This window comes from Lichenostomus cassidix, chromosome 2 (assembly GCF_008360975.1).
Source record: "Lichenostomus cassidix isolate B80296 chromosome 2, HeHo_3.0, whole genome shotgun sequence".
In the NCBI taxonomy this organism is placed as follows: Eukaryota; Metazoa; Chordata; class Aves; order Passeriformes; family Meliphagidae; genus Lichenostomus; species Lichenostomus cassidix.
This window is the reverse complement of record NC_139482.1, coordinates 77,626,315-77,650,268: the sequence shown is the minus strand read 5'-3', so window position 1 is coordinate 77,650,268 and position 23,954 is coordinate 77,626,315. Positions and strand designations below refer to the sequence as shown.

At 39.0% G+C, this 23,954-nt stretch overlaps 1 protein-coding gene across 1 annotated transcript in view; it reads right to left on the bottom strand.

The window, feature by feature from the left end:
* MARCHF11 (membrane associated ring-CH-type finger 11) overlaps positions 1–22,511 on the bottom strand; it is a 34,089-nt gene extending 11,578 nt beyond the window's left edge. The window contains exons 1-2 of the mRNA XM_085052121.1: positions 22,121–22,511; positions 20,990–21,145 (exon numbers count right to left, since the gene is read on the bottom strand). Coding sequence (XP_084908247.1) covers positions 20,990–21,145; positions 22,121–22,390 — 426 coding nt within the window. The 5' untranslated portion in view covers positions 22,391–22,511. The remainder of the gene's footprint in view (positions 1–20,989; positions 21,146–22,120) is intronic.
* Positions 22,512–23,954: the final 1,443 nt, after the last annotated feature.

Genomic DNA, 23,954 nt, shown 5'->3' with positions numbered 1-23,954 from the left:
TATAAATGAAATAAACAGCAGATCTGTCATAGTGCAATTTAAGCAATGCAGAAGTTCCTAAACTCACTTCAGTTTGTTTTGATTTTCTTTTTTTTTTTAACTCAGATTGCTCATAGTTATTCTGCAAAGACAGTAATGAACAAAAGGAAAAGAAATCTAAACATTTGGGATAATTAATGTGTCATTCAGCCTAGATACAAAGCTTATCCCCTATACTGGTGCTGTCTGAAAACCAATCTTTCTCAGTCAATCTCTCCTACCACCTTTTTCCATTTCATGAGGGCTTTTTGTTGGGTTTTCCAAACTCTTTATTTCTAGAAAAATTTGACCTTGAAAAGTTCTAAGAAACATAGATACAATCCTCACCTCTCCCTAAACTTTTCTAAAGAATGTATTCTTATTATTTTGCTCTTCTCCTGATCAGATAATTGTCTGTTAAGAACGTAAGCAACTGAATCTCTCAACCTCAATAAAGTCAGTAATTCCAAAGATTCAGCATATTAGCATGCTATCAAATTACTACAATTACTGAGAAAAAGCACAAGCATTCCTAACTCTTCTGCCTTTAAAAATCAAAGAACAGTTCCATAAAACCCCAAACCCAACAAACCAGAAACCCTGACAAAACAAAAAACCCAGGAACCCTAAAGTAGGGTTTGATTTTGTCTTCTATTACCCAACTACTTTAACCTTTGTGGTATTCAGTCTTTCTTCTTAAACAGAAAGTTTAGTCCTCCACCTTCTTCAGTATGAAGGTCAGCAATAACCAAGAAATTTAAAAAATTTAGGAATTTTTCCTCCTATTAGTGTAAGTTTAACTAAGTTTATTAGTCTAAGTTTAACTAATTGATGATATTCCATAATAGATGGATGAGGAAGGAATGTGTGTGTAAGACAGATGACATTTTAGTGGCTTAGAAGGCTTTATGTGAAAGTGCTTACTTGCCTCCTTGTGGTGGGCAGTCTGCCATAAGAATCCAACACCCTAGGAATGACAGGGTCAGCTCTAACATGTGATGACCTTGGGGACCTCATCTTCTGTCTGTGTTGGTTCTTAGTGCTAATGGCAAGAAGACTGTGGATGTTCCTGATAGTTAATCTACCCCAACTGAAATTTCCTCCTCCTTGCCCCTGTCTAATCAGTTTTGATTTGTAACAGTCTGAGATTGCCTCTTAGGAAATGAGTGACTTGATTTTTTCCCTTAAATTCACAGAGTTTGTGTGCAAATTATAAAAAAAGCTACCAGATGTTACTGGGACAGGTTTATCTTTCACGTAATGAAGGTGATATTCTGTAGTTACAATGTGTTACTCACACATGGGCAAGTTTGGAAGTTTCAGTCCTTTTCTTACACATGGCCAGCATCAGCCATTAGACAATGAGATGAACTGCATAGGACTGACTGTATTGTTTGGTTGCTTTGCATTTCATAACGAGGCTTGTGAAGAGGAACTGGAGTTGTGGTCACACCGTTTGCTTCTGCCTGAAGTCTCACCCACAGCAGGTCTCACTCACATGTGACAGTACAACTGACAGACACCCATGAACAGAAAATCCTTTCTAAGAGTAAGATTCTTTTTATAGCATCAAAAGTCAGTCAAACTTTCTTTGATTTCTCACAAACTTTTTCCCTATTGTATTCACTGTTACGGTGTTATAATCACTTCACCTTTAAAGTCAAATTAATGGCTTACAATAGAGGTCACAAAAATAATATAGTAAAAATAATTCAGTGATAGTTAATGTTGAAAAATTGCATTTAGAATATAACAGACTGAATTATTTAACATTGTAGATTGGATGATCACATTATTGGTGTGTCTTGATTTAAATCCATTATTTCCACTAATGTTTTTCTCATTTTCTTCATCTAACTTGCCTCAAAAATCTTAATTGCTCATGATTATAAATAATATTATGACTTTCTAATTTGTTTTTGCTGTTTACTGACTATACATTCTATAATCATTTACAGTTATTTTAGATAAGTATTTTGCCAAGTTGGAAAATATCTAGGCAGGATTTTAGTGTCAGCTTCTGTAAAGTACATGACCCTAAAAAATAAATATTATGGGAAAGATTGCAGTTTTTTCTCAATAACTAGAAACGGAAAGAAAATGTGAAATATTTTGTATCTAGATAACTATAAAAATACTGTAGGTTTTCAGATGTAATAATTAAAAAAACCTCATTTAAATTTCTATGAAATAAGTTCCCATTTCATATTCCTTTCCATTGTATCTGTAGTGTTATGATGTACTATGCTATCTCAGTTGCCCATGAAAATAATGCATTTTATTTTAGGGCACATTGTTGGCAAAAAAATTCTTTGAAAATGGTGTTTTAAACAAAATACAATTAATGCTCTTATTTTAATGTAATACTGTCTGACCTTGAAAATTTATTTAGACTTTTACCTCTACTGACACTTCATTATGTTTGGTTCTTTTAAACTTTTATTTACCACTGGTCTTCCTCTAATAAATAATTTGGCAGTCTAGTACATTAATAGTACACTAGAGTTCACATTCTGACCCCAGAAACATTGCTTCTCTTTTCTTCTAAGTGTTCTGTCAAACAAAAATACTGCATAATTCCTTGTTTTTAAGGTTAAGACTTTTAGAAGTTGAAGGAAATGTATTGCTTTGATGGGCTAATTATTAAAGAATAAAGTTAATACCATTATGTGCATGCCCTTACTAACATAAAAATGGATCAAATATTCAAAGGTCTGTCATCTTTGAGATAAATCAATATTAACTTGGTTTTGTTTTAATAATGCCTTGCAAAAGCCCATTGATTATTGTATACTACACGGCAGAAAAGTGATCTAAAAAGTACTGAGGCTGTGCCTGTACATAGAATAAACTGCATTAAAAACGTCTGCAAAGAAACTATAGATTTTCCTACATCCTCAATAAAGAACACATGAAATTTCATTATGGCTACCCAAATGTGTACTAGCTGCAACTGTACCAATTTATAATCCACCGAAATTCCTTAAGCCAAAGAGCTGTTATGGAGTTAGCCCACTCTGCTCTCTCAGAAACACAGCTTACCATGGGCACTGCTGACTGAAACCTCTAATTCCCTTGACTCATTCTGGAATTAATATTTTCCATAACAGTAGCAATTGTATATACCTGGTTGTGACATGATTAACCTGAAGACATACCAAATACATGACTTCAAAAACCTTTTGTTAGATTGCTCTAATTGCTAGAATTAACTTTCACGAGAAAAAGTTCTTTCCTACTGCCATTCATTATGCATTACAGGATTTGTAATCTGTGTACATATGAATAAAACTCATACAGAAGCAAAAGGACACAACAATTTAGTTCCAACAAGTGATTTTTGAAATGGCTATTACTTACTTTATCTTGTTAGTACTGATGCCTTAAAGATTTTTAGCTTCTATTTTTCATGTATCTGTAGTTTTGGTGTGTGGCTCTAGGCTCCATATAAAGTGCTAAAAACCTCTGTTCCCAACATTTTAGACAAAACAATTCCTCTCAGTTGGAAAATCCAAGGACACTTTGCTGCCTCAGAGCCCCAAATATGTAAACAACAGTGAACTGGGGGGAGCAAGCTTGGGGTGGCTGACATTAATCACCTGAAGGTGTAATTGGAGAATTGAGGCCCAATATATTAAAAGACAGAATTTATAAAATGTGAAGAACTTGTGACTCACTGTCCATTTTAGGTCTAGACTCTCGAGTAGGCTCTGTCTGCCCTAAATGTACTTAAAAGGCCTTTAAAAAATTTATCTGCATTTTATTCTCCAGATTTTTTTAGGCTCTGTTTCAGGTAAGCACTGTTTAGGCATCAGTAGTCCAAGTGATTAGATAATTAGGGTTTCTAACATGTTTTGCAGTAAGCACATGTTGCCTGCATGATTCAGTATGCAATGACATTGTTAACTTATTGACCAGCCTGGACAGAAAATGCATCGTTTTGGGTACACAAACACACACACACACACACACACATTTGAAATACCATTTTTAGCTACAGGCTTCTAGTTTTATGACTTTTTCTTAAAAGAATCAATGCCACAAAAACTGCAACACACCATTAATGGCTGCCTATTTTGATACATGATTAACACATAGAGTGCCTGGAGTCATGTTGCCCATTATCTTCATCTGGTAGAGACCTCATCAATACAGATAGTTTGGGCTGTGTGTAATTTCTCAGTCAGCTTGGAAGGCTGCACCAGTATTTTACTCAGGACATTCTGAAAAGATAACATTTACTGTTCATATCCTGTCCATCTGTGCACCACACAAGCAATTTATTTGACAGTTCCTGGAAGTGTTGGCTTACTGCATGTACACAACTGATTGAACATCTACACCTACAGTGGGTACATCATGCATTTCTGGCTGCGCAGAACCCTGGACATCCTAGTCAATGTACAAAATCTTCCCATTCTACTACATTCACCTTTCAAAATGTGACTAAACAGAACAGTTTAACCTTTTATCTTAGGATTTTTTAAATGACATTAGAATCAGGATCTGAGAAAGAGATCCCAAGCAGAGACCACAAGCAGAGCTGTGATGCCAACTACATTAGTCTCACATTATTCTTTCTCTGAGAAATTATCAGTATTTATTCTTTGCTAATGGCCAAAAAAATGAAAGGAATTAGGCAAGACTGCAGGACTGTGTGACCAGCTGAGGCAGCTGTCCAGGCAGAGCTCCAGTGGGAATACACTGATCTCCTGGTGCTAGGCTGCAGAGTGTGCCCTGTCCTTGTGCCAGTAGGGGCCAGCAGCAGTGAGCGTCCCTGTGGGAGGTGTGCCCGAGCACAGGAGCTCCTCCACTTAGTGACAGCTCCAGGAGCAGGCAAGTAGGTTGAGGAATATCGGAGTCAAAAGAGAGCTAAACTGCCTTCCCTGGGACAGGCCCAAAAGGGCAGACAGAATGTATGATTCCCTGTCCTCTGTCCAACAGAATGCACTGACCTAAATGACAGGGGACAGTGGTGAGAAAGCTTTGCCCAGCACAGCAGGCAAATCTTCCTCTGCAACTCCCTCCCTGCAGAATTTTGGGGTTTTTAATCATGGGTCAATTTACATGACATTGAGCCTGCTGGTGACAGGCAGGATGCACCTGTCGCAAAGCAGGAAAAGGATCTTTGCGTAGGAATTTTCAGGGCTAACTGAAGGAGCTTTAAACTAAAATTTGAAGGGAAAGGGGATAAAGCCATGCTCACTAGAGATCAGCCTGTGGACAGCACAACAGTGTTTGAGGGACAGTGTTCTAACAAAGTCCTTTGGTCTGCCATCTCAGTGGATGTAGGAATGAAGATCCATGTGGCAGCAACGGCACAAAAGTTATTGATAGATTAGAAAGCACAGAAACACCTGAGAATGGTCATGTAGGAATTAGGGCTTCTTCCCCCAAAAAGAATCAATAGCCCAACTGAAGTGTACCTACACCAATGCATGTGGCATGGAAAACAAACAGGAGGAGCTGGAAGCCATTGGGCAGCAGGAAAACTATGACATCATGGAAATATGGTGGGATGATTTGCACAATTGGGGTGCTGCAATGGACGGCTGAAAAATTTTCAGAAGGGATAGGCAAGGAAGGAGAGTTGGCAATATAGCCCTGAATGTTAGCAGTGTTATGATTGTCTAGAGCCTAATAACAGTGCCGACAGAGTTGAGTGTTTATGGCTAAAGATCCAGGGGGAAGGGCAGCATGGCAGAAATCCTGGTGGGAGCTTGTTACACGCCACCCATGTAGGATGAAGATACAGATGAAGTATTCTGTAGGAAGCTGGGAGAAGTCTCGTGCTTGCAAGCCCTTTTTCTCTTGGGGGACTTCAACAAACAAGAGCAGATGTCTGCTGACACTCAACACAGCACAGAGGAGACAGTCTCAGAAGGTTCCTGGAGGAACTGAGAAACATGGAAGATTAACTGAATTATTCTCAAGTTAACTTTTAACTCCTATGAGACTCAAACTAAGTTTAGCTTAGTCGCTTATCTCATTGGTATTTTGCACATTTCATGGATGTGTATATTTGGTGAAAATGAAATTACCATTCTATGTGAATAAATACTATTCCTACTGTAAAGTAGGAAGTGTTCGATTTCTGTTGCAGCTGTACTAAAAATACTGAATTTCATTGCAACCTATCTATATGTTTGATAGCATTATCTGAAAATTAAATATTAATGAAAGGAGGAAATTAAAGCCTGACATGGTTATTGCATTCTGTGCAACTTAAAGATGATCTGAAAAATTAAACTGTCAGCTTAGCTCAAACATAGGCTATCATGTTATGGTCAGGTCCACATTCCTGGAAGAACACTTAGAGAAAAAAAAAACCCATTCATTCTAATAGCACTGAGGAAGTAAACCTCAGCAAGATTATAAAGTGATATGAAGGAGATATTAACAGTTTTCATGCCATGTAGGATACAAAATTCTGCATTTTACTTTTTGAACACAAACAGACAGTATCGGAAAGGGTTCTGGAGCTGCTTTTTCCTTCTCTCCTGGAAAAAGAACTGTTTGTAAATTCTAGCTAAAACTGTTAACAACTTTTAAACTAAGAAAAAAATGCTGATCATGAGTCTAAGATTATGCAGTTCATTATGATATTGATACACTTACCAAATCAATGTAAAAAATTGCTCAGCATGGAGGGCCAGAACAAACCTCTTCCACAAAAATACCCTGGACACTAGACACTATATGGAGGGATCATCTGTTCTTGATCATTTCTGTTGATGCCTTCTTGTCTATCATGTTGAAAGTATTCAAGTATTAATTCCTGTTCCTTTACTGAAATTCACATTTCATCTGCTAGCTCAACTTTCTGAAAGTGCTGGCTACTCTTTTTCTGTCTTTTTGACTCTATGAATAATTAAATAATTTTTACAACCTGTGCAAAAGGAAACACAGAGAATTTTTCTGAGAATATTCTACGCTTTAATGGTTCAGCCATTCCCTTGGGAGAGATTTTGCCTCAAACCCATTTTTCACCTGAGTTAGAGCAAGGTTTTAACATTTCACCTCTAAGGACACAATTTTAATAACTGAGATTTCTGTGTTATTCAGGATATTCAATAGTAGAACTTCTTCCAAGTAATTTATTGGAACACTTCCAGTTCCCATACAATACATAAATGTTCACTGAACCAAAGGGAAAGCAAATGAAATTGATTATTCTATTCACATCATCTCCATAGGGATAAGTAGGAAAATTATTTTAGTATAGTACAAAGAAAGCATCAGGAACTATTTCTGAAATGGGCATATTTCAGTGGGCTCTGGATGCAGAAAAAGAAGCTATGGATAAGCTTTAATGGACAAAAAAACCATAGAAATTATGTGAAAGTGGAAGACTTGCCATGTAATTGGAATTTTAGAGTTCAAAGTTTCCAGTGCACTGAAAGAAGACTGAAAGAGCACTCTAAGAATGTAGATGCACAAACACATTCAATTGGATAAGCACAGTTAAGTTGTAAAGCATAATTTTGTTTAAAGTACATAATAATTACTACTTTCCACTATCTGCTTCTCAACACTCTGAATCCAAAGTCATGCAATCCAGTAGCATCACCATGTATTGTCACTGGATTTCCCTGCATCCTGCAGCAACATTATTCACAACAGTTGAACAACAGCTCTGGAACAAAGCAAATCCCCACCATTAGTTGGAAAGATGCACCTTCCCTGTTCAGTCTTCTTCCTGTTGCTATATGGCAATGATGTTTTTCAGCAGTGAAGGGTAAAACCTCACCAGAAATCAACTAAGTACAAATACTGGCCTCTGCTCCTTTTGGCCCTGAGCAAGAACTAATTCACAGACTGCAATCAGAATTTTCATATGAAAATCTGGAAGATGATCATGAGGGAAGAAGCAATCCTGATTTCATGTGTTTCTTTGTAAGATGTGAAACAAAGAGTACTTCAGATTTTAAGGGTGACAAAAAGACTCGAGAAACATATCCTGAGTTCAGGTTGTTGCCTTGTCTAATCCCAAAGTAAGATAACGCGTATCTTGGACAACAGCTAGAAAGCAGGATGGTAACAATACCAAGCTATTAAGAATACCAAGCTATTATATGCATGTTATCATGAAGAAGACAATCCTGGGTTCTGGGTTGCATGAAATCTGGCAGAGTCTGCTCTAAAAGTCAATTTGAATGTAATGTATTAGATTAGTAAATAATTAGATTGCTTCTGTAATCAATTAAATTAGCAATAAATCTTCTCTTAATGAGAAGTTAGTCATAATTATAAAATTTTAGACTGTGCAAATGAATACAGTAAATAATACACTGCTTAAAAATTTGGCCTAGTGGAAGAATTAATTTATTTGTTAATTATAATTGCTTTATATATCACACATTATGTACAATAACTAGAAGGCTTTAAAATTATGCATAATCCATTTATAAGAATTAGTATAATGTATTAATGCTAAAATTATTAATAAATATTTTATTATTAATTTACTATTTAAATGTATATTAAACAGCAAAATTTTAAAAGTCAATTGCATTAGTTTTTTCAGGTACTGCTAAATAATCACAACTACACACTAGTAGCTGCGTATAGTTTGAATCACTGAATTTTTTCTAATAGTTTGGGTAGCCATGGTTTTGATCCCTCACTTACTTGTAAGACTCCATTTTTATGAAAACATATATAAGCTGTACTGATTAATTACAGAGAGTGGTAATTTAGATACTACATGTCATCAAACATTATAGCTCTATCTGTAAAGAAATAGAATAGCTGCCTTTATAGTATACACTATACCAGAAATTCTCTATTTCTCTCTAACCATATCATGAATATGTCTGAAATCCCTTGGCGTAATTAAATTAAATTGCACAATATGCTTTTGAACACTGAAAATTCCCAGCTGTCTGACTTGTTACACTGTGCATCAGTAATCATAGTGATGCAAGAAGCAAGGGTTACAATACCAAAAACTGTAATATCTACTAATGTCATTTGTTTGAAAATTCCTAAACTATAAATTGCTCTTGGCTTAATGGTGCTTATATGACTTACACATAACCTATGTACCATCTTTTGCAGTACAAATACAGGCATAATATAAAAATACCATTAGTTTCTCTCAAATACCAAAAGCACCAAAAATAATGAAAGGTAAGTACATGCTGTCCATAAGGAAAACACACTTATGGAAGAACCACTGTTCTGCAATTATCTTTTTTAAAGTTTATGACTATAAACACAGTCACGTTTTGTTGTTTCTAGACAATAGTCCTCTCTTTACATTCACTAATTACATATGATGGATCTATTGGTCTTCTTTTCAGAACAGAAGCTCATAAGATTTTTCTGCCCTACAGTCAGCACTGGATTCCTTAACAATATTAACAGTAACACTCGAGCTCTGATGAAACTAGTTTAGGACACTCTTAGAAAAACACCTTAGTGGTCCTGTGCAATATAAGCCCTGTGCAATATAAGCACATTGGAAACAATGTGCTACCCCCTTGAAAAAATGAAAGAAATTAGGAAGAACTTCTTTACTCAGGGGGTGGTGAAATAGTGCAACAGGCTGCACAGAGAGGTTGTGGATGCCCCATCCCTGGAAGTGTTGAAGGCCAGATTAGATGAGACCCTAAGCAACCTTATCCTACTGACTGGCATTCCTGCCTCTGGCAGGGGGTATTATAACTACAGGGCTTTTAAGGTCCCTCCCAACCCAAAGCATTCCATGATCCTGTGATTCTTTTTCACCTCTGTAAATGGATACAAACAGGAAAGTAGATCTTTAAAAGGCCCTGGTTCTGCCACTATAGTCAGACAAAAATTTCTTGATTACCAGAGTTTGTGGGCAACTCATCCTTACATGGATGATGCCTAACGAAAAAGCAGGGAAGGTTTCTCCATCTCAGATGGAATTCTCACTTACTCATTAGACTGTGGGAAACATCAAGCTTGCTAGTTGAGAAAGTGCAGAACATCTAAGACTGGTGACTGCAGACAGAGTTAATGGAACATGTCTCAGTACTGTGAAACAGGTAGTGTGAGATCTCATGGCTCAGAGCACTCAAAGAGGTAAGTGGCTCAGACAGCTGGTAAAGAGAGGACATAATACTCTTCTTCAGGTAGGTTTGCCCAGTCAGGCCTGGCTGACTTAGTAACTTATCCAGCATCCAACTGTGAATTACAGAATACTATGAATCACTATCATAGAAAACTATATGAAAAAAAATCATAAAAATGAACAGTATATTGACACCAAAGAGTGTTTTACTATGCTGTACTAAAGAGAACCTTTCCTGTTCTCTTGGCCTTAACTCACAGAGGATTCTAAGGGAGAAGAAAGACTTAAGGAATGCATAATTTCTCCAGTCATGGAACTCAGAATGAGGTGTTGAAAGAGAAAGGTTGGTATTTTCTTGTGACTGAAAACAAGCCTCAGCAACTTTCCAATAGAACCACTTTTAAAATGGCACTTTGTGAATGCCTGCTCAAGGTCCACCAAAGTGAAGCAGCCCAGACTCTCAACCAACAGGATAATCGAGTCCAGTGCTGGAAACCTCCAGCAGGAATCTAAGCAGTGGTGACTTTGAACCCACAACATCTTTCAGAGATGCTGAGTGCCACAGACAGTCTGAACAGTTGGACTGCTGTTTTCAATCACATACAGAAGTTTTCTGAAAGTGCTTTTCCTTTAGTAATGACAATAAACATTATATGTGCAAAACTAATGCCCCCTTTGGAGGCACACAAATTCCCACATGAACTTGAGTTTGTAAATAAAATTCAGCCTTCTAAAATACTCTTTTTCTTATCATAAAACATATTCTACAAAACTCTCCTCCCCTACAGGAGGGATAACAGGAAAGACAGGGAGGGAGCCTTTATCAGGGAGTGTAGTGATATGATGAGGTTTAACAGCTTTAAACCAAAAGAGAGTAGATTTAGATTAAATATAAGGAAAAATTTATTTGCAGTGAGGGTGGTGAGACACTGGAACAGGTTATCCAGAGAAGTGGTGATGAAAACAGAGAGAGTGACACTGGGACAAAGACATGGCTTCTTAATCACACTTCAGATATGCTAACACAGGATTGTAGGACATAGCATGGCAGAAATTATAGATAATTTTAAAGTAAAGAGGTTGGAAGACCAAATCTCTGAACCCAAACAAGGAAGGAAGAATTCTGAAGGTTATTATGAGGATCTGATGCATGAGTTGTACAATGAAGACAAAGATTCACTTGTGCCACGTGATGAACACCAAGTCATCTGGGAATATTTAAACTACTGAAACTGTTTTCTATTCTAAAACAGTCTAGACTAGAAAGCTGAAGTTCTTAGATCTTGTAGGTTTACTTGCTGGGGCTAGGTTCACAGCAATTGTATCAGTGAGATCTACAAAAGCAGAAGAGAAAGGCCCAGGGGAAGGATAAGCTTTTAAAATTCCAGCAGACCTAAACTCTACCCAGTGAATGCACAACAGATTTTCCATGAATGTCCAAACACACTCAAGTACATGGCATCAATTCTCAGTGGAGAAACTCTGATGTAGGCACATTTCCCTAGAATAACCAGCAATTTCACATATTTTCTAGCCTTTTAACCAAAGCTATGGGAACGAAAGGACAGGCTGAAGTAGCGGATTTTGAAATCCCAGAGATTATAGGATCACAGAATCTTAATGTTGCAAAAGATGTTTAAGATCATTAAATCCAACCATTGACTTAGCACCACTGCATTCAGCACTAAATCCTTCCAGAGGTGGTGATTTCACCACTTCCCTGGGGAGCCTGTTTCAATGCCTGACCACCCTTTCAATGAGGCAATTTATGCTAATCTCCAATCAAAATCTCCCCAGGCATAACTTGAGGCCATTTTCTCTTGTCCTATTGCTTGTTCCTCACTTGGGACAAGAGGCCACCTCACTACAACCTCCTTTCAGGCAGTCGTAGAGAGTGATGAGGTCCCACCCATGAATGCATTTCTACAAGATGTATTTGAAGGTCCCTCTGCTTATACTGGATTGTGGAGGATAAGAAGAGCTTTCCTCTAAGTTGGAAAGATATTAGGGAGGCATCAGTAGTTAATCAAATTTCTATTTGGTGCAAGCATCCAGGAAGCAATGAGATGATATGTAATACTCTCTAAATTGTGTGTGAGGAGGAGGTGACCCTCTTTATTAAGTCTCAGAAGGATTTAAAGTCAGCTTGTACATTCAAATAGTGGCAAAGCGTCCTTTTTGGAAGATGACATCAAATTATCTGAGCTTACAATGATTCTTGTGGTCATTAAAGACAGTGATTATGTGGAGGACAGTGCTGCAGGTGCAGGAAAAGGCTGAAAGTGTAAGTCTCCCATATTCTATTTGTGTAATTCTGATGTGACCCAGTGAGCTCACATCAGCTGTTACACCCATTCCTTCACGTAAAATTTGTCATTGTGCTCTCCTCCTATGAAAGAGCAGCCCTGAAAATGAGATGCAGAATTTAGCCATTCAAGGAGGAACACAGTGTGCTGGGAGTAGCCACAAGCTCTAGTAGATTGTAAATTGCAAATTGCTCACATGAGAGATACATAGTGCTCCATTAAGATGTAGACTCTCTGTCTGCCTGTTCTTGCCCATGGCATAGAGGGACCTTTCTTAGCATGAAGGAAGAGAAGGCATATTGAAGTTTACTCTCATTTTCTTCAGAAAGAATTTCCTGGCTGCCAGTTTCATGGAGTCTGCCTTTTCAAAATCCTTGTAGTGCTTGGAATAATATGCTTTCAGTGTAGGAGAGTAGCTAAATACATGTAAAGCTAGCGAGTATTTCATCTTGATGGGGAGGGTCATGACTTTGTAAAACTACTAAGGAATTACTTTATTATATCTGTTCTTAAACTGTAAAAGATGAGAAAAGTGAGCCTTAGCTTAGAAAAGAGCCTCCATCCACTAATTTGGTTTGTGTGGATGACAGTATGGTATATTCCTGTACTGGGAACATGCCCACCACAGAACTGGCAAAGTTTAATGTTGCCCTGGAGGGAAGAGATTGCCACAAAAATATGCAAAAATGGGACCCATACACACAAACAGAGTAGGGGTAAGGAAACAGCATGTGGCCAAGAATAATACTCATTCTCCATGAGCTTCACTGAAACATAGACAAAAGGAGGAGAAAAAAAAGAAATGAAGAAACAAATGTAAATAAAAAGGAAAGTTGAAATAAATTAAAACAAGAAGCAAAGAACCCCATGGGAAAAGAATCATGCAGGCAAAATGCACAATGAGGGTGCTCTGACTCAGACAAGTGCTTCAAAGGAACTGAGGTCAAAGTGTTCCTTCACTGTTGCACTGTAGGCACAAAAGCAGGCAAGGACTATTCTCTGCACTCTACTGAAGCAAGAAGAAAGAATCTTCAGAATGAATACCAAACATCCAATTTGATACTATGTATGGGACAAAACATTTTAAAAGTCCAAGTGCAACAGGTGCAAAAGCTCTCTCCCTAATATAGCAAATTAAGAAAGAAGTAAGTTGGAATGACTGCCAGTTATTGGGATGAAGAACTGAACACTTCAATGCAAACGGACCAACATTCAAAACAAAGAAGTATTAAAAGGAAGTTTCAAAATTAATTTAATGAAACTTCCTTTGAGAAATTTCAGTTGCAGAAAAAACTACAGGGACACTTAAGAGTCAACATAGCATGACTGATAGAGAAGTCAGGATGTTATGACAGTGTTTGGTGCTCAAAGCAGGCTTCTTGCATTGCCAAATCAGCATAAGCTAAAGGAATCATAGACAAGCAGTATGAACACAGTACACCATCATGTGTTAAATTTTTTTCATATTAAGAAACAGAAGAAACATGCTGAAACAACCACAGAGATTTTTCACTAATCTCTGTTGATGGGAATTAAAGACTTGAATAATCGGGATTTTTGATATATGACAAAAAGACAAAAATTTGTGTTGCTAAAACTCAGAAATCTTTGATCACTCAAAAAATTTCTAGCAGATCAAGCTATTGGGAAAACACCCAAACAAACAGAAAATGACAAAAAAGCAGTAACACAAAGGTTCCTGAATGCAGGTCCGACACCATATCTTAAGCCTTGCACTGTCAGATATTATTAGCGTTTCAAATGGCAGCACCAACATATATGTAGCAACCCTGATTCCCACTCACACTGTCTTTCACTTTTGGATATTTTTTATAATGAAGTCTAAAGCAAATATGTAATTTATGCTTATAATTCCAGCAATAACTGTTACTCGATATATTTCCTCTGAAAAAAACCTGGCACTGTATTTCATGCCAGTTATTCTACCCCATGAAAATCTTAGGCTGAAGGAATCCATCCTTTTTTCCTTGAAGTAGTTAACCCACTATTTAATACACCAAAATAATGCTGCTCTTTGAATCTATATTATATACCTTACCACTAGATCAGGATGACACTTGTAATGAAAAAATTATTTCCAAGTACCATTCACAGTTTACACTGCACTGTTTTTTCACACTATTCTAGCAGTCAAACTGCCTCGAGCACAATCTACACATCTCACAAAATAAAAACAGAAAGAAATTGCTTTTTTAATAAGCTACAGAAAATAAAAGAGTAACATACGAGGGGCACACACCCACATACTTTTGATACTATTCTTTTTTTAAAGTATGGTCTGCTTTTTTTATTTTGTGTTCTACTTGATTACCCTAGTATATACTTTGAAGTCTGACAGAACTGCAAAACTGTTTCTCTGTAATCCCCCATATTCCTTCCTGATGGCTTCAGCTCCCATTTGATGATTGCTCTGGCCACTTAAGATGGATTTAATTTCTCCTTATCACTTACAAATATGCTTCAGTGTGTGTAGTCAATAGCTAGTCTTTTGTTACTAGTTCTTCTCTATCCCTACCCAACTCTCTGTGATGATAGAATGAGTTCCTTTTTTTCACCTATTCTTCATTATTTCATTACTTTCAGATCATTGGTACTTATGATATTCTTCCATCCCTTGTTTTCTCTCACCTGACATTAGTTATCAATTATATACATTTTTCTACAGTTTCTAAAGCTTTGTTCATCCTTTCCACTGTAAATGTCCACTTTGCACTCCTTCAGCTCTGTATGCCAACAGCCAAATATTCAGCTCCTACTGTGCTAGCAGTGCACCAGTGGCCTCCTCACTTGCTCAGTGAAAAATGTGCTCTCTCATCTGAACGGCCAACCAAATGTTTTTCTCAAGCTAAACTGACTTTTGTCGCCACACCTTTTTGCTGCCTTTATTTGCCAATTGTCTACTCCTTTTATTTCCAAGTCTCTCTACGCATTAATTACAAGAAAGCAAAGAAAACACAACATGAAATTCATTATCCCATCAGAATTTTCGATTCCATTTTTTTGCATTTCTGTCTTTCAAGTCAGAAATTTTTACTGTCTTCTCTTCTATAATCTCTGTACTCTGCACCACTGACACTTTTTTACCCAATTCTCTTTTTCAGTCTCTCATTTACCTTCAGATCTTTCACAGAGAGCAGACAGAAAATGTATTTTGCCTTTCCACCATAGAAAAAATCCTCAGCTGCCCTCTCCAAAAGCTCTGCTATCCTTTTGCTTCTAGACTCATTCAGCACACTACTTAGAACTGATCATAATCACCGTCTACCCAGTGCAGTCACTGAGACAGCTCTGAGTGTATCAGATTAAAAGGTCTATCAAGTCTAGTAAATTCTCCCTAGAAGTGGCCAAAAGCAGATGCTTTAAAAAAAAATGAGTGTGAGAAGTACGCCTACCTTATCTATGCTGATGACTGACATCTAGTTTTCTGTTTCAGATTTCTCTCTCCTGTCAAAACTAAAGTATAAATCTGTTTCTACCACTTTTTGTACAGATCTTACCATACTATTAGGTTCATTAAAATCTCTAGGATTTCATGTCCCAGCCTTCCTCAAGCAGTTTAGACTTGTCCCTCCAATACATGAATTTGCTCTTGGAATGATCTTAAATTTATCAGGAATTATCTTAAATTTAAATATATATTTGCATCATCCTGTTCTCAGTATTTCTAAAACTTGCATGTCCTTTCTATGTAGTATATCTGACTATTCATACATAAAAAATTAATTTCTCATCATCACTTTTATCTTATGTCTCAATTATTGTAACACATCTTTTAAACTCATTACAAAAGTCATTTTCTCAGCATGTACAAAACTGCTTCAAATACAATTCCATTTAGTCCACTGCTTTGACCATGTTACTGGCCTTCTTTCTCCATTATGATGGACTCTCTTCTCCATCACATGAAATTAAAAATACTTTATTTGATTTTTTAAGTCCTTCCAGGCATTTATTGACATATTAATTACCTTCTAATGACTACTCAGGCATTGAATCTCATTTCCATTCAATTCATTATACCTATCTCAGCCAAGTGTTTTATTTGCCAACAGCCCTTACATAGTGCCTTCACATTTAAAGGGTGCCTGTGAAGCTTCATTATTTTCTTTTCAAGAGGCCTCTTAAAACTCATCCCATTTGTGATGCCAAAAACTCAATGATAGTTAGAAATGGCTAGTGTACTGAGATGCCTGCTTTTTTCTATACCCATAGATTTGTCCTTATCTCTTGTTTAAACTTCTTTGTAAATTTTCCAATATTGGAACAATCCTTTTTTGTTCTTTTTTGTCCACTGATGTACAGAATAGCACAATGTATCCTTCTGGATTTTCAGTACAGGGAGTGATATTGGTAGATTGTTCTTAGTACATTGTGCAGTTTAGAATGCATAATTGGAGATTTCAGCCCTTTTCCTTTCCCCTTCTTAGTAATGCCTAGAAAAACTCAATGCTGTCTTCGATCTGAGCATAGTTATTAGCAGAAACTTTTACTAAACATTTACTAGGCAGTTTTTTCTGGACACTGGCCTCCATACTGAAGTATCTGAAAAACTTGACTTTTGCACATTTTAATGTAACATGCATTCACATACCTGCAGTCTGCTACCAGAGTCTTGCTCGTGCTTATCTAGTTGATGCCAGTGAGATTACTCAAATGAGTGAGGATTACACACATTAACAAAATTTGAAAAAGTGAAATCTTGCCTTTTGAAAAGTACCACCTAAAATTTTTTCTATTTTAAGAAATCAGGCCTAAAAAGTAAGCATTTACTTTTTAAAATAAGTTTTGTGATTTTTCTGATGTCAGAAAAGGTATTGAATTGCCACACAATTAGTTTTTAAATTAGCACATCCATCTACTGTATCACTTTTGGAATAGGTCCATTTCACTCTAGTACCAGAATATAATGTTTTAATGAACAGGAGTTATTAAATATCTAATGTGGCACTCTTTTATTATACACTACAGTAACAGCCTAGAAAAAGCTACTCTTTAAATATCTTTTCTGCTCACATATAGAAATGACAGGTTTTAGCACCAAAGTATATATTCTCAACCTTTGGTTGATCCTATTCTACTTTTAAACATTAATTCTGAATCTTACAAGAGCACTTCCATTCTTCAATACACATTCGTACTTCAGTACAAGTCTAGTGAACTAATCTCCTAACAGCTTAAAAATTAGTTAGTACCAATAAAAATAAAACAATGTGTTTACATTTCTTTTAGGAATATATTTCCTTTAGGAAAGAAATCTGTACAAATTGTGAGCTTAACAAACTAATAAAAGAGATTTATTTTTGTGTTTTCTTTCTCGTTAATCTAAAATGTAATTCTAATTGGATTTAATTTCCAAGTCATACATTTGAAGTTTCTCTCTCCTTTTTAAGTATTTTTAAAAAAACCCATCCCAATCCCCCTGCCCAAAGCAGTATTTATTCCAGGTCCCCTCATTACAGTTTGAGGGGGAGGGAGAGAGGGAAGTTTCTCGTTATTAACATAGCCCTGCCTATTATTGGATCAAATTCCACCCTGCCAAAAGGAGTAACTCCAGCAACATGAACATGTGCTTTCATTAATGGACTAGAGCAAGACTAAATACGTCATTCAGATATGATCCTAACAAGGATACTGAAAACCCCCAAATCTGCATTTCTCTGTTATACATCACAAAAAATGGCATCAACTTGTTTGTGTGCTCATCTTCCACTGTTAGCCCATGGGTTAATTTGGGTTTTTTTTATGTTTTAAGGTTTATTCCTATAATAAAATCTATGTTTTTCCATTATTTGATTCTTAAAACTGAATTATGTAGTAGCTGCTGAAACTGTAATTAGAACAGTGACACTGGAAAAATTTCTATTGCAATAGAAATATTCTGTTTCTTGAATTTACTGCCCCAAAAGAGGCATCCCTTTGGGATTACTTTGCCTTCCATGAAGCAACAGAAACCATAGAACATGTTAGATATTAAATGGACTATTCACATCTATTCCAATGTTCTGGATGAAAACAAAGAAAAATGTCTTAATTCTTAAGTCCATGCATATCATTACATTCCTTAAATACATGAGGTGAAAGCAAACCTGAAGAGCTGGTGTAAATCTGCATAGACCTGAGTGTAAATAGGCCAGGTTTGCATAGACCTGCAAAACTGTGTAAATCTGCATTCACCTGAGAAAAAACTATTTTTGTTAATAGCATCAGTTTTCTCTCCTATGACACTGCCTACGAAGTTCTAATAAGTAAAAGACTGGTAGAGACCATTCTGAGGCAGACTACTAGTTGAGAGAGTAAACTACTCTTGTACAAGTATTGTAACTAATGTAATGCAAGAAGCCCTGCTTTTTGGGAACTTTTAAGTACAGTCACTACTTCAGCTGAAGACATTTTAAATTCCTTCTGTATTGAAATGGTCTCACACTTAGCTTTTTGCCAAAACTAACCAAAAAAGTTACCTTAAAACAAGCTTTTGTGTAGTGTAGAAAATTACTCAGGACCTGTCCAAAAGTTTAAACTAAGACAGCTGTTAAAAATGGCCAATAATATCACAGTCAAGAATATGGGGGAGGAGTGAACGCATTTTAAGATTCCCCTTACAAAATTACACAGATGACTGCAGATTTTAGACTTCATTTTAGATTCTGTAACTACAAGAGGAATATTCCATGTAGGAGACTGAGAAAGGTACTACTGTGTTCCTACAGAGAGATGGGTGATCTTTTGGATGTCAGGAATTTGACCTCAGGATTGTATGTCTAACTTATTATTTAATTATGATTTGCAACTCCATGAAATCTTTTTGTATGCTATTTTGTCAAGAATAAGAAAGGACAGATTTAAATTACTTACCTAAAAAATCAAAGGTAGGGTTAAGAATAAATCCAGTATTATGCTATTGAACAAGAAACATGAATCTGGTTTCTTTCCCTACTCCTGACACCCAAAAAAAGAAGAAAAGGTGAAAACTCATGCAGTGAATGGCATTTAACTTTTGTCTATTCAGTTTCTACTTCCCTTGTAAGACTGGCCAAACTTTGTTGCCTGCTGTGTCATCTACTGACTCTTCTTTGCTTCTCTTTTCCATAGAAACCGAATAGTTGTTCTTCAGACTTGGGCTTGATTCTGCTGTCCACAGATAGGCATCTAATGACATTTCAAATGTCCTCTAATATCCCACTCAGCCTCCAGCTGGAGTTCCAGAGCCCACATAAGTTCAGTCATATCTGCTATTCTGTGTACATAATTTGGCTACTTTGGGAGATCTCAGACAGTACTAGATACCTCTTTGCAGGCAACTGTGTCATGTCTTTTCTATCTAACAACTATTTTCAGATGCTATAATTGCAAACTATTGCTATCGTAATCTTCGCTAGGAAAAGGATTAAATTGCTGTGGATATGCAGGAAATAAAGATTTTTTAAAAGTTTAAAAAAGCCAAAAAGTTTAAACCCCATGCCAAACCATGTCTGTGTAGAAACAGAATCTACAGCCTTCCTTTTCTGGAGTGTTTTACAAATCCTTTACTTTTTTACATCATAAAGATTCTATCCAGGAAAATTTATCAAAAACTTTCCTTTGAGGATTTATAAAGAAAAGAAATTGAAGTCCACTGGCTCTGAAAGTACTTGCACCTAATCTGAACTGCTGTAAGCAAATACTCCAGATATCCTGTATCCAAGGAATGCTTATCACGTTCACACAACTGCCATTACCATCCAACCATGTCTTTTCTATAAAACTCCAGTCAAATGCAGGCACAGAAAAATGACCCGAGTGCTCTGGCCTTTGAGTGCTCCATCATCTCTGAGCTCTTAGGATCAAAACTAAAAAAAGATACAATTATCTTACTAAATGTGTTCCTCAGATGTTATAAAATACAATTTCCAGGGTGGAATTTAAAGCCTCTAAAGAATTCTGATATGCAAAGTGGTATTAAGTCTTCCCTAAGAGATCTGCTGGAGCTTTGAGCTTCTCCCCCGCCTCTCCCTGAACATGCTACAACTACAATGCTCTAATTTCCAGCTGCATGTTCTGATGCTGCTGAAACAGAGCTGTGGAAAATGTTACTGCACATTTCAGTTTCTGAAACAGCTACTGCTGGACAGAACTTTAGGAGTGTTCTGCTACTCTGAATTGTGCCAAGACTGAAAAGTTACCTCCTTTTACATTTTTATAGTAGATGAATACACAGAGAAGTTTTCTTCGCCTCTCCCCTCTGGACCCCAAGCTTGAAGATAGAACAAAATCAACCTTTGAGCGAGTCATTAACAAACAATAAAGACACATTTAAGAAAGTGAATCAGGGAGATCCAAGTTTTCTCTCACATCTCAGCATGATTTAATTACTTACAGAATTTACCAACCTCTGAAGACCATTCCTACAGCAAGGCAAAAACTAGAACAACATAACAGAACCAAATCACTACACATTTTAATATGTAACAGGTCTTAAAAACCAACTTCAAGTGGGTGCAAGTGCTAGCTCATGAGGCATATGGGATTTTCTGCTGTATTTTTCAAAAAACTTGGAAGAAAAAGTAAGAATCATTTTGTTTTAAAAGATGACTGAAGATACATACTTAAAAAAAAAAAAAATTACCTGGCAAGGCTTTTTCATTTTAATGGCTATAACATGGTATCTGTAACAGCAGAGTTCACAGGTCCATGACCCTCTTTCACTTATCCACTTTAACAGGCAAAGCTGATGTGTGTATCGTACTGAGCCATCGCAGCGACAAGGGTTTAACAATTCACCCTGGAAAGGCAATACAGAAACATCGACTTTAAAGGAACCTTTCATGTATATGTACACTCAATACCAAAATATTTAGGGGACTGTAACAATGGCCTGGTCTCCATTTCAATATGTAAAAAAGCACGTATTTTTGGCTATGAAACACTCAAAAAGTTAACTGTCTTAAAAATATCTATCTGCTTCTCCTGAGAAAAGCCAGAAAGCTACCTACACATGTGTGTGTACCTATGTGAAACAACTGCAATATTACCGTGCATTAAGCAACAGTAGCATTAGCCATTTCAAATACCTCAAATGGTGCCAGAAGTAGTTGGATACATTTCTCCAACAGCTATTTGCAGTCACTACTCGGAAAGAGATGTGTGACGTCAGGATTCCAGGAGAACCTTGCTCTTGGAGCATGGCTCTCTGCTGTCCAGCTAGGCAGATGTCAGGCAGGACCTTAAATAATATAACCAAGCACTTCCCCCAGTAGTTTCTGTATTATAGAAATCAGCTATTCTCTTCTTTTTATCTACAAGACAAGCTATAAAATGCTAGTTACACATCCATTGCTGATATTATGCCCAGTAATGTCACGACAGAGCGGACACTTGGAGGTCTTCTCAGCATTACCTGTAAGCTAACACTTTCATCTTAAAGTCTAAGAGAAACCTGAGAAATTCGTATTGTTTAGAGCCCCCGAGGGGTGAAGCAGAGAGTGCGAGGGCCAGCGGACACCAAGCGTGCGAGCCAGACACGGCAAAACCCCCGAATTCTCCCCAAGCTCTGCGCCGGCTCAGGTTTGCCCCAGGCGCTCGCCACAATCGCCTCGCACGGCGGCAGCCGGGGCTCCCGCAGCCGCCGACGCCGGGGAGGGCGATTCCTGCCGGGGAGCGCCGCCGGGATCAGCACCAGGGACAGGGCTCTGCCCGGGAGCCGGGGGTGAGGAAGGTGCGCGGGGTGCCGGCTCGCCCGCCCGGCCCCGCCGCTCACCTGCTCGGGGCCCTGGAAGCAGATCTTGCAGATGGGGCCGGCCCCGCCGCCGTGCCCGCCGCTGCCGCTCTCGCTGCTGCTGCACACCGAGCGCGTCTCGGGCTTGTCGCCGCCGGCGGCCCCGCTCTCCGAGCCTCCTCTCCGGCCCTCGCCCTCCTCGGGGCTGTCCCCGCTCGCCTCCCCCGCGCCGGCCGGCAGCTCCAGCGGGGCGGCGGCCGCTCGCGGCGGCTCCCCGGCAGGGAGCACGACGCTCCCCGCGGCGCAGCTCATGCCCCGGGGCACCCGCTCCCCCGGGGCGGGGACGGCCCGAAGCGGCGGATGGCGGCGGGCGGGGGGCGGCGAGGGCGGCTCTGGGCTGCCGGCGGCCGGGAAGGTGACCCGGCGCGGCCGCTCCCTCACGGCCCGGCGCTGTGCGAGGAGCGGCGAGCGGGGCCGCGGGCGGCGGGGCGGGGCGGGCGGCACGCGCCCGGGGACGGAGGGAGGGAGGGACGGTGAGAGAGAGGGAGAGAGGGAGAGAGGGAGGGACGGGGGCAGAGAGAGAGAGAGGGACGGGGGCAGAGAGGGAGGGAGGGACCGGGGGAGAGAAGGAGGGAGGCTCTGGTCCGGCACCGGGCACCGCCGCCGCCGCACTGCTGCGGGCACAGCCCCGCTCCGAAAAAGCCGCCGCCCTCGCCAGCGCCCCGGCGCTGCCCAGCCGAGCGAAACCGCTGCCCTTTCCGGGACGAAAATCCCTGCCTGCTCTCCCGCCCGCCCCCCGGCGTTCCTGCCCGCAGCACCGCTTCCCCCGCACCCCTGGCCCACGGGCACTGCCTTGCTTTCCTTGCCCGACCACCTCCTGGCCCTGCGCCCGGCGCTCAGGGCGCTCCTCAGCCACGGCCCCCAGCGCCCTTCGAGGGACGCCTACAGATCTCTCTACTTTATCGGGGTTCTGGCTGCAGGAGGATGCAGAACGAATATTCAACAGTTGTTCTTTGGGTGTGAAACAGTAGCTCTCCCGGTCTTCTGTGGCTGGCTTTTTTTTTCTTTTCTTTAATTCATTACATCACCTCATTTTCAAAATTAAATCTGCTAAAAGCATCATGATCAAATACCTTCTAAAAAAATTCCTCAGCAGCTAGAAATTCTTTAAAGTTTGGCTGGGGCTGCTCAAGGAAAGTAGGTGTGAATTTCAGCATCAAGTATGACACCAGTGCACATTTGATCTCGTGAAGATGACAGCAACTGTCTGTGCAGGGAAAGAGAGAGAAATAAAACCTAAAAAAAACCCCAAAAACCAAAACCCAAAAACAATTGTGAAGCCATATGCTTTTCCGTAGCCACATTTAGATCCAAAGTGTGATGAAATCACGTCTTCCTCATTGGCTGCTTATATGTAGTCTCAAGATGAGGGAGTACCTGATGAGCTCAGCCAGTGCCTTCACTGGCTGTGTTATGAGAGTAGTGGCTTTCTTGGCGAGGACATTTTATCAGAAGAAAGAATCAGCACACAGAACCAAAGGAGTGCTCCTCAGCCCATGATCTCATGGCATCAGCTCTCCGGGGAGGCTTGCCGAGTATATTCCAAACACCTGGTCCAACCTTTCAGCCTGGCTGGGGGCCAGCTCAGAAATGTGCTATTGGCAGAAAATTATCAGACCTGTCTTGCAGAAGGGTGACATTCAAACAAGTTTGGGCAAGTTGCTGTTAAAATCATTTCAGTCCCCCCAGAGTCAGCATCTATCACAGAGGCCATGCAAAAGATATATTTTAGGACAAAGAACACCAATGCCATTTACAACATTGCTCTACAACAGTGCATATCCGGAGGTTGACTTCTTATAGTGGAATAAGAGGT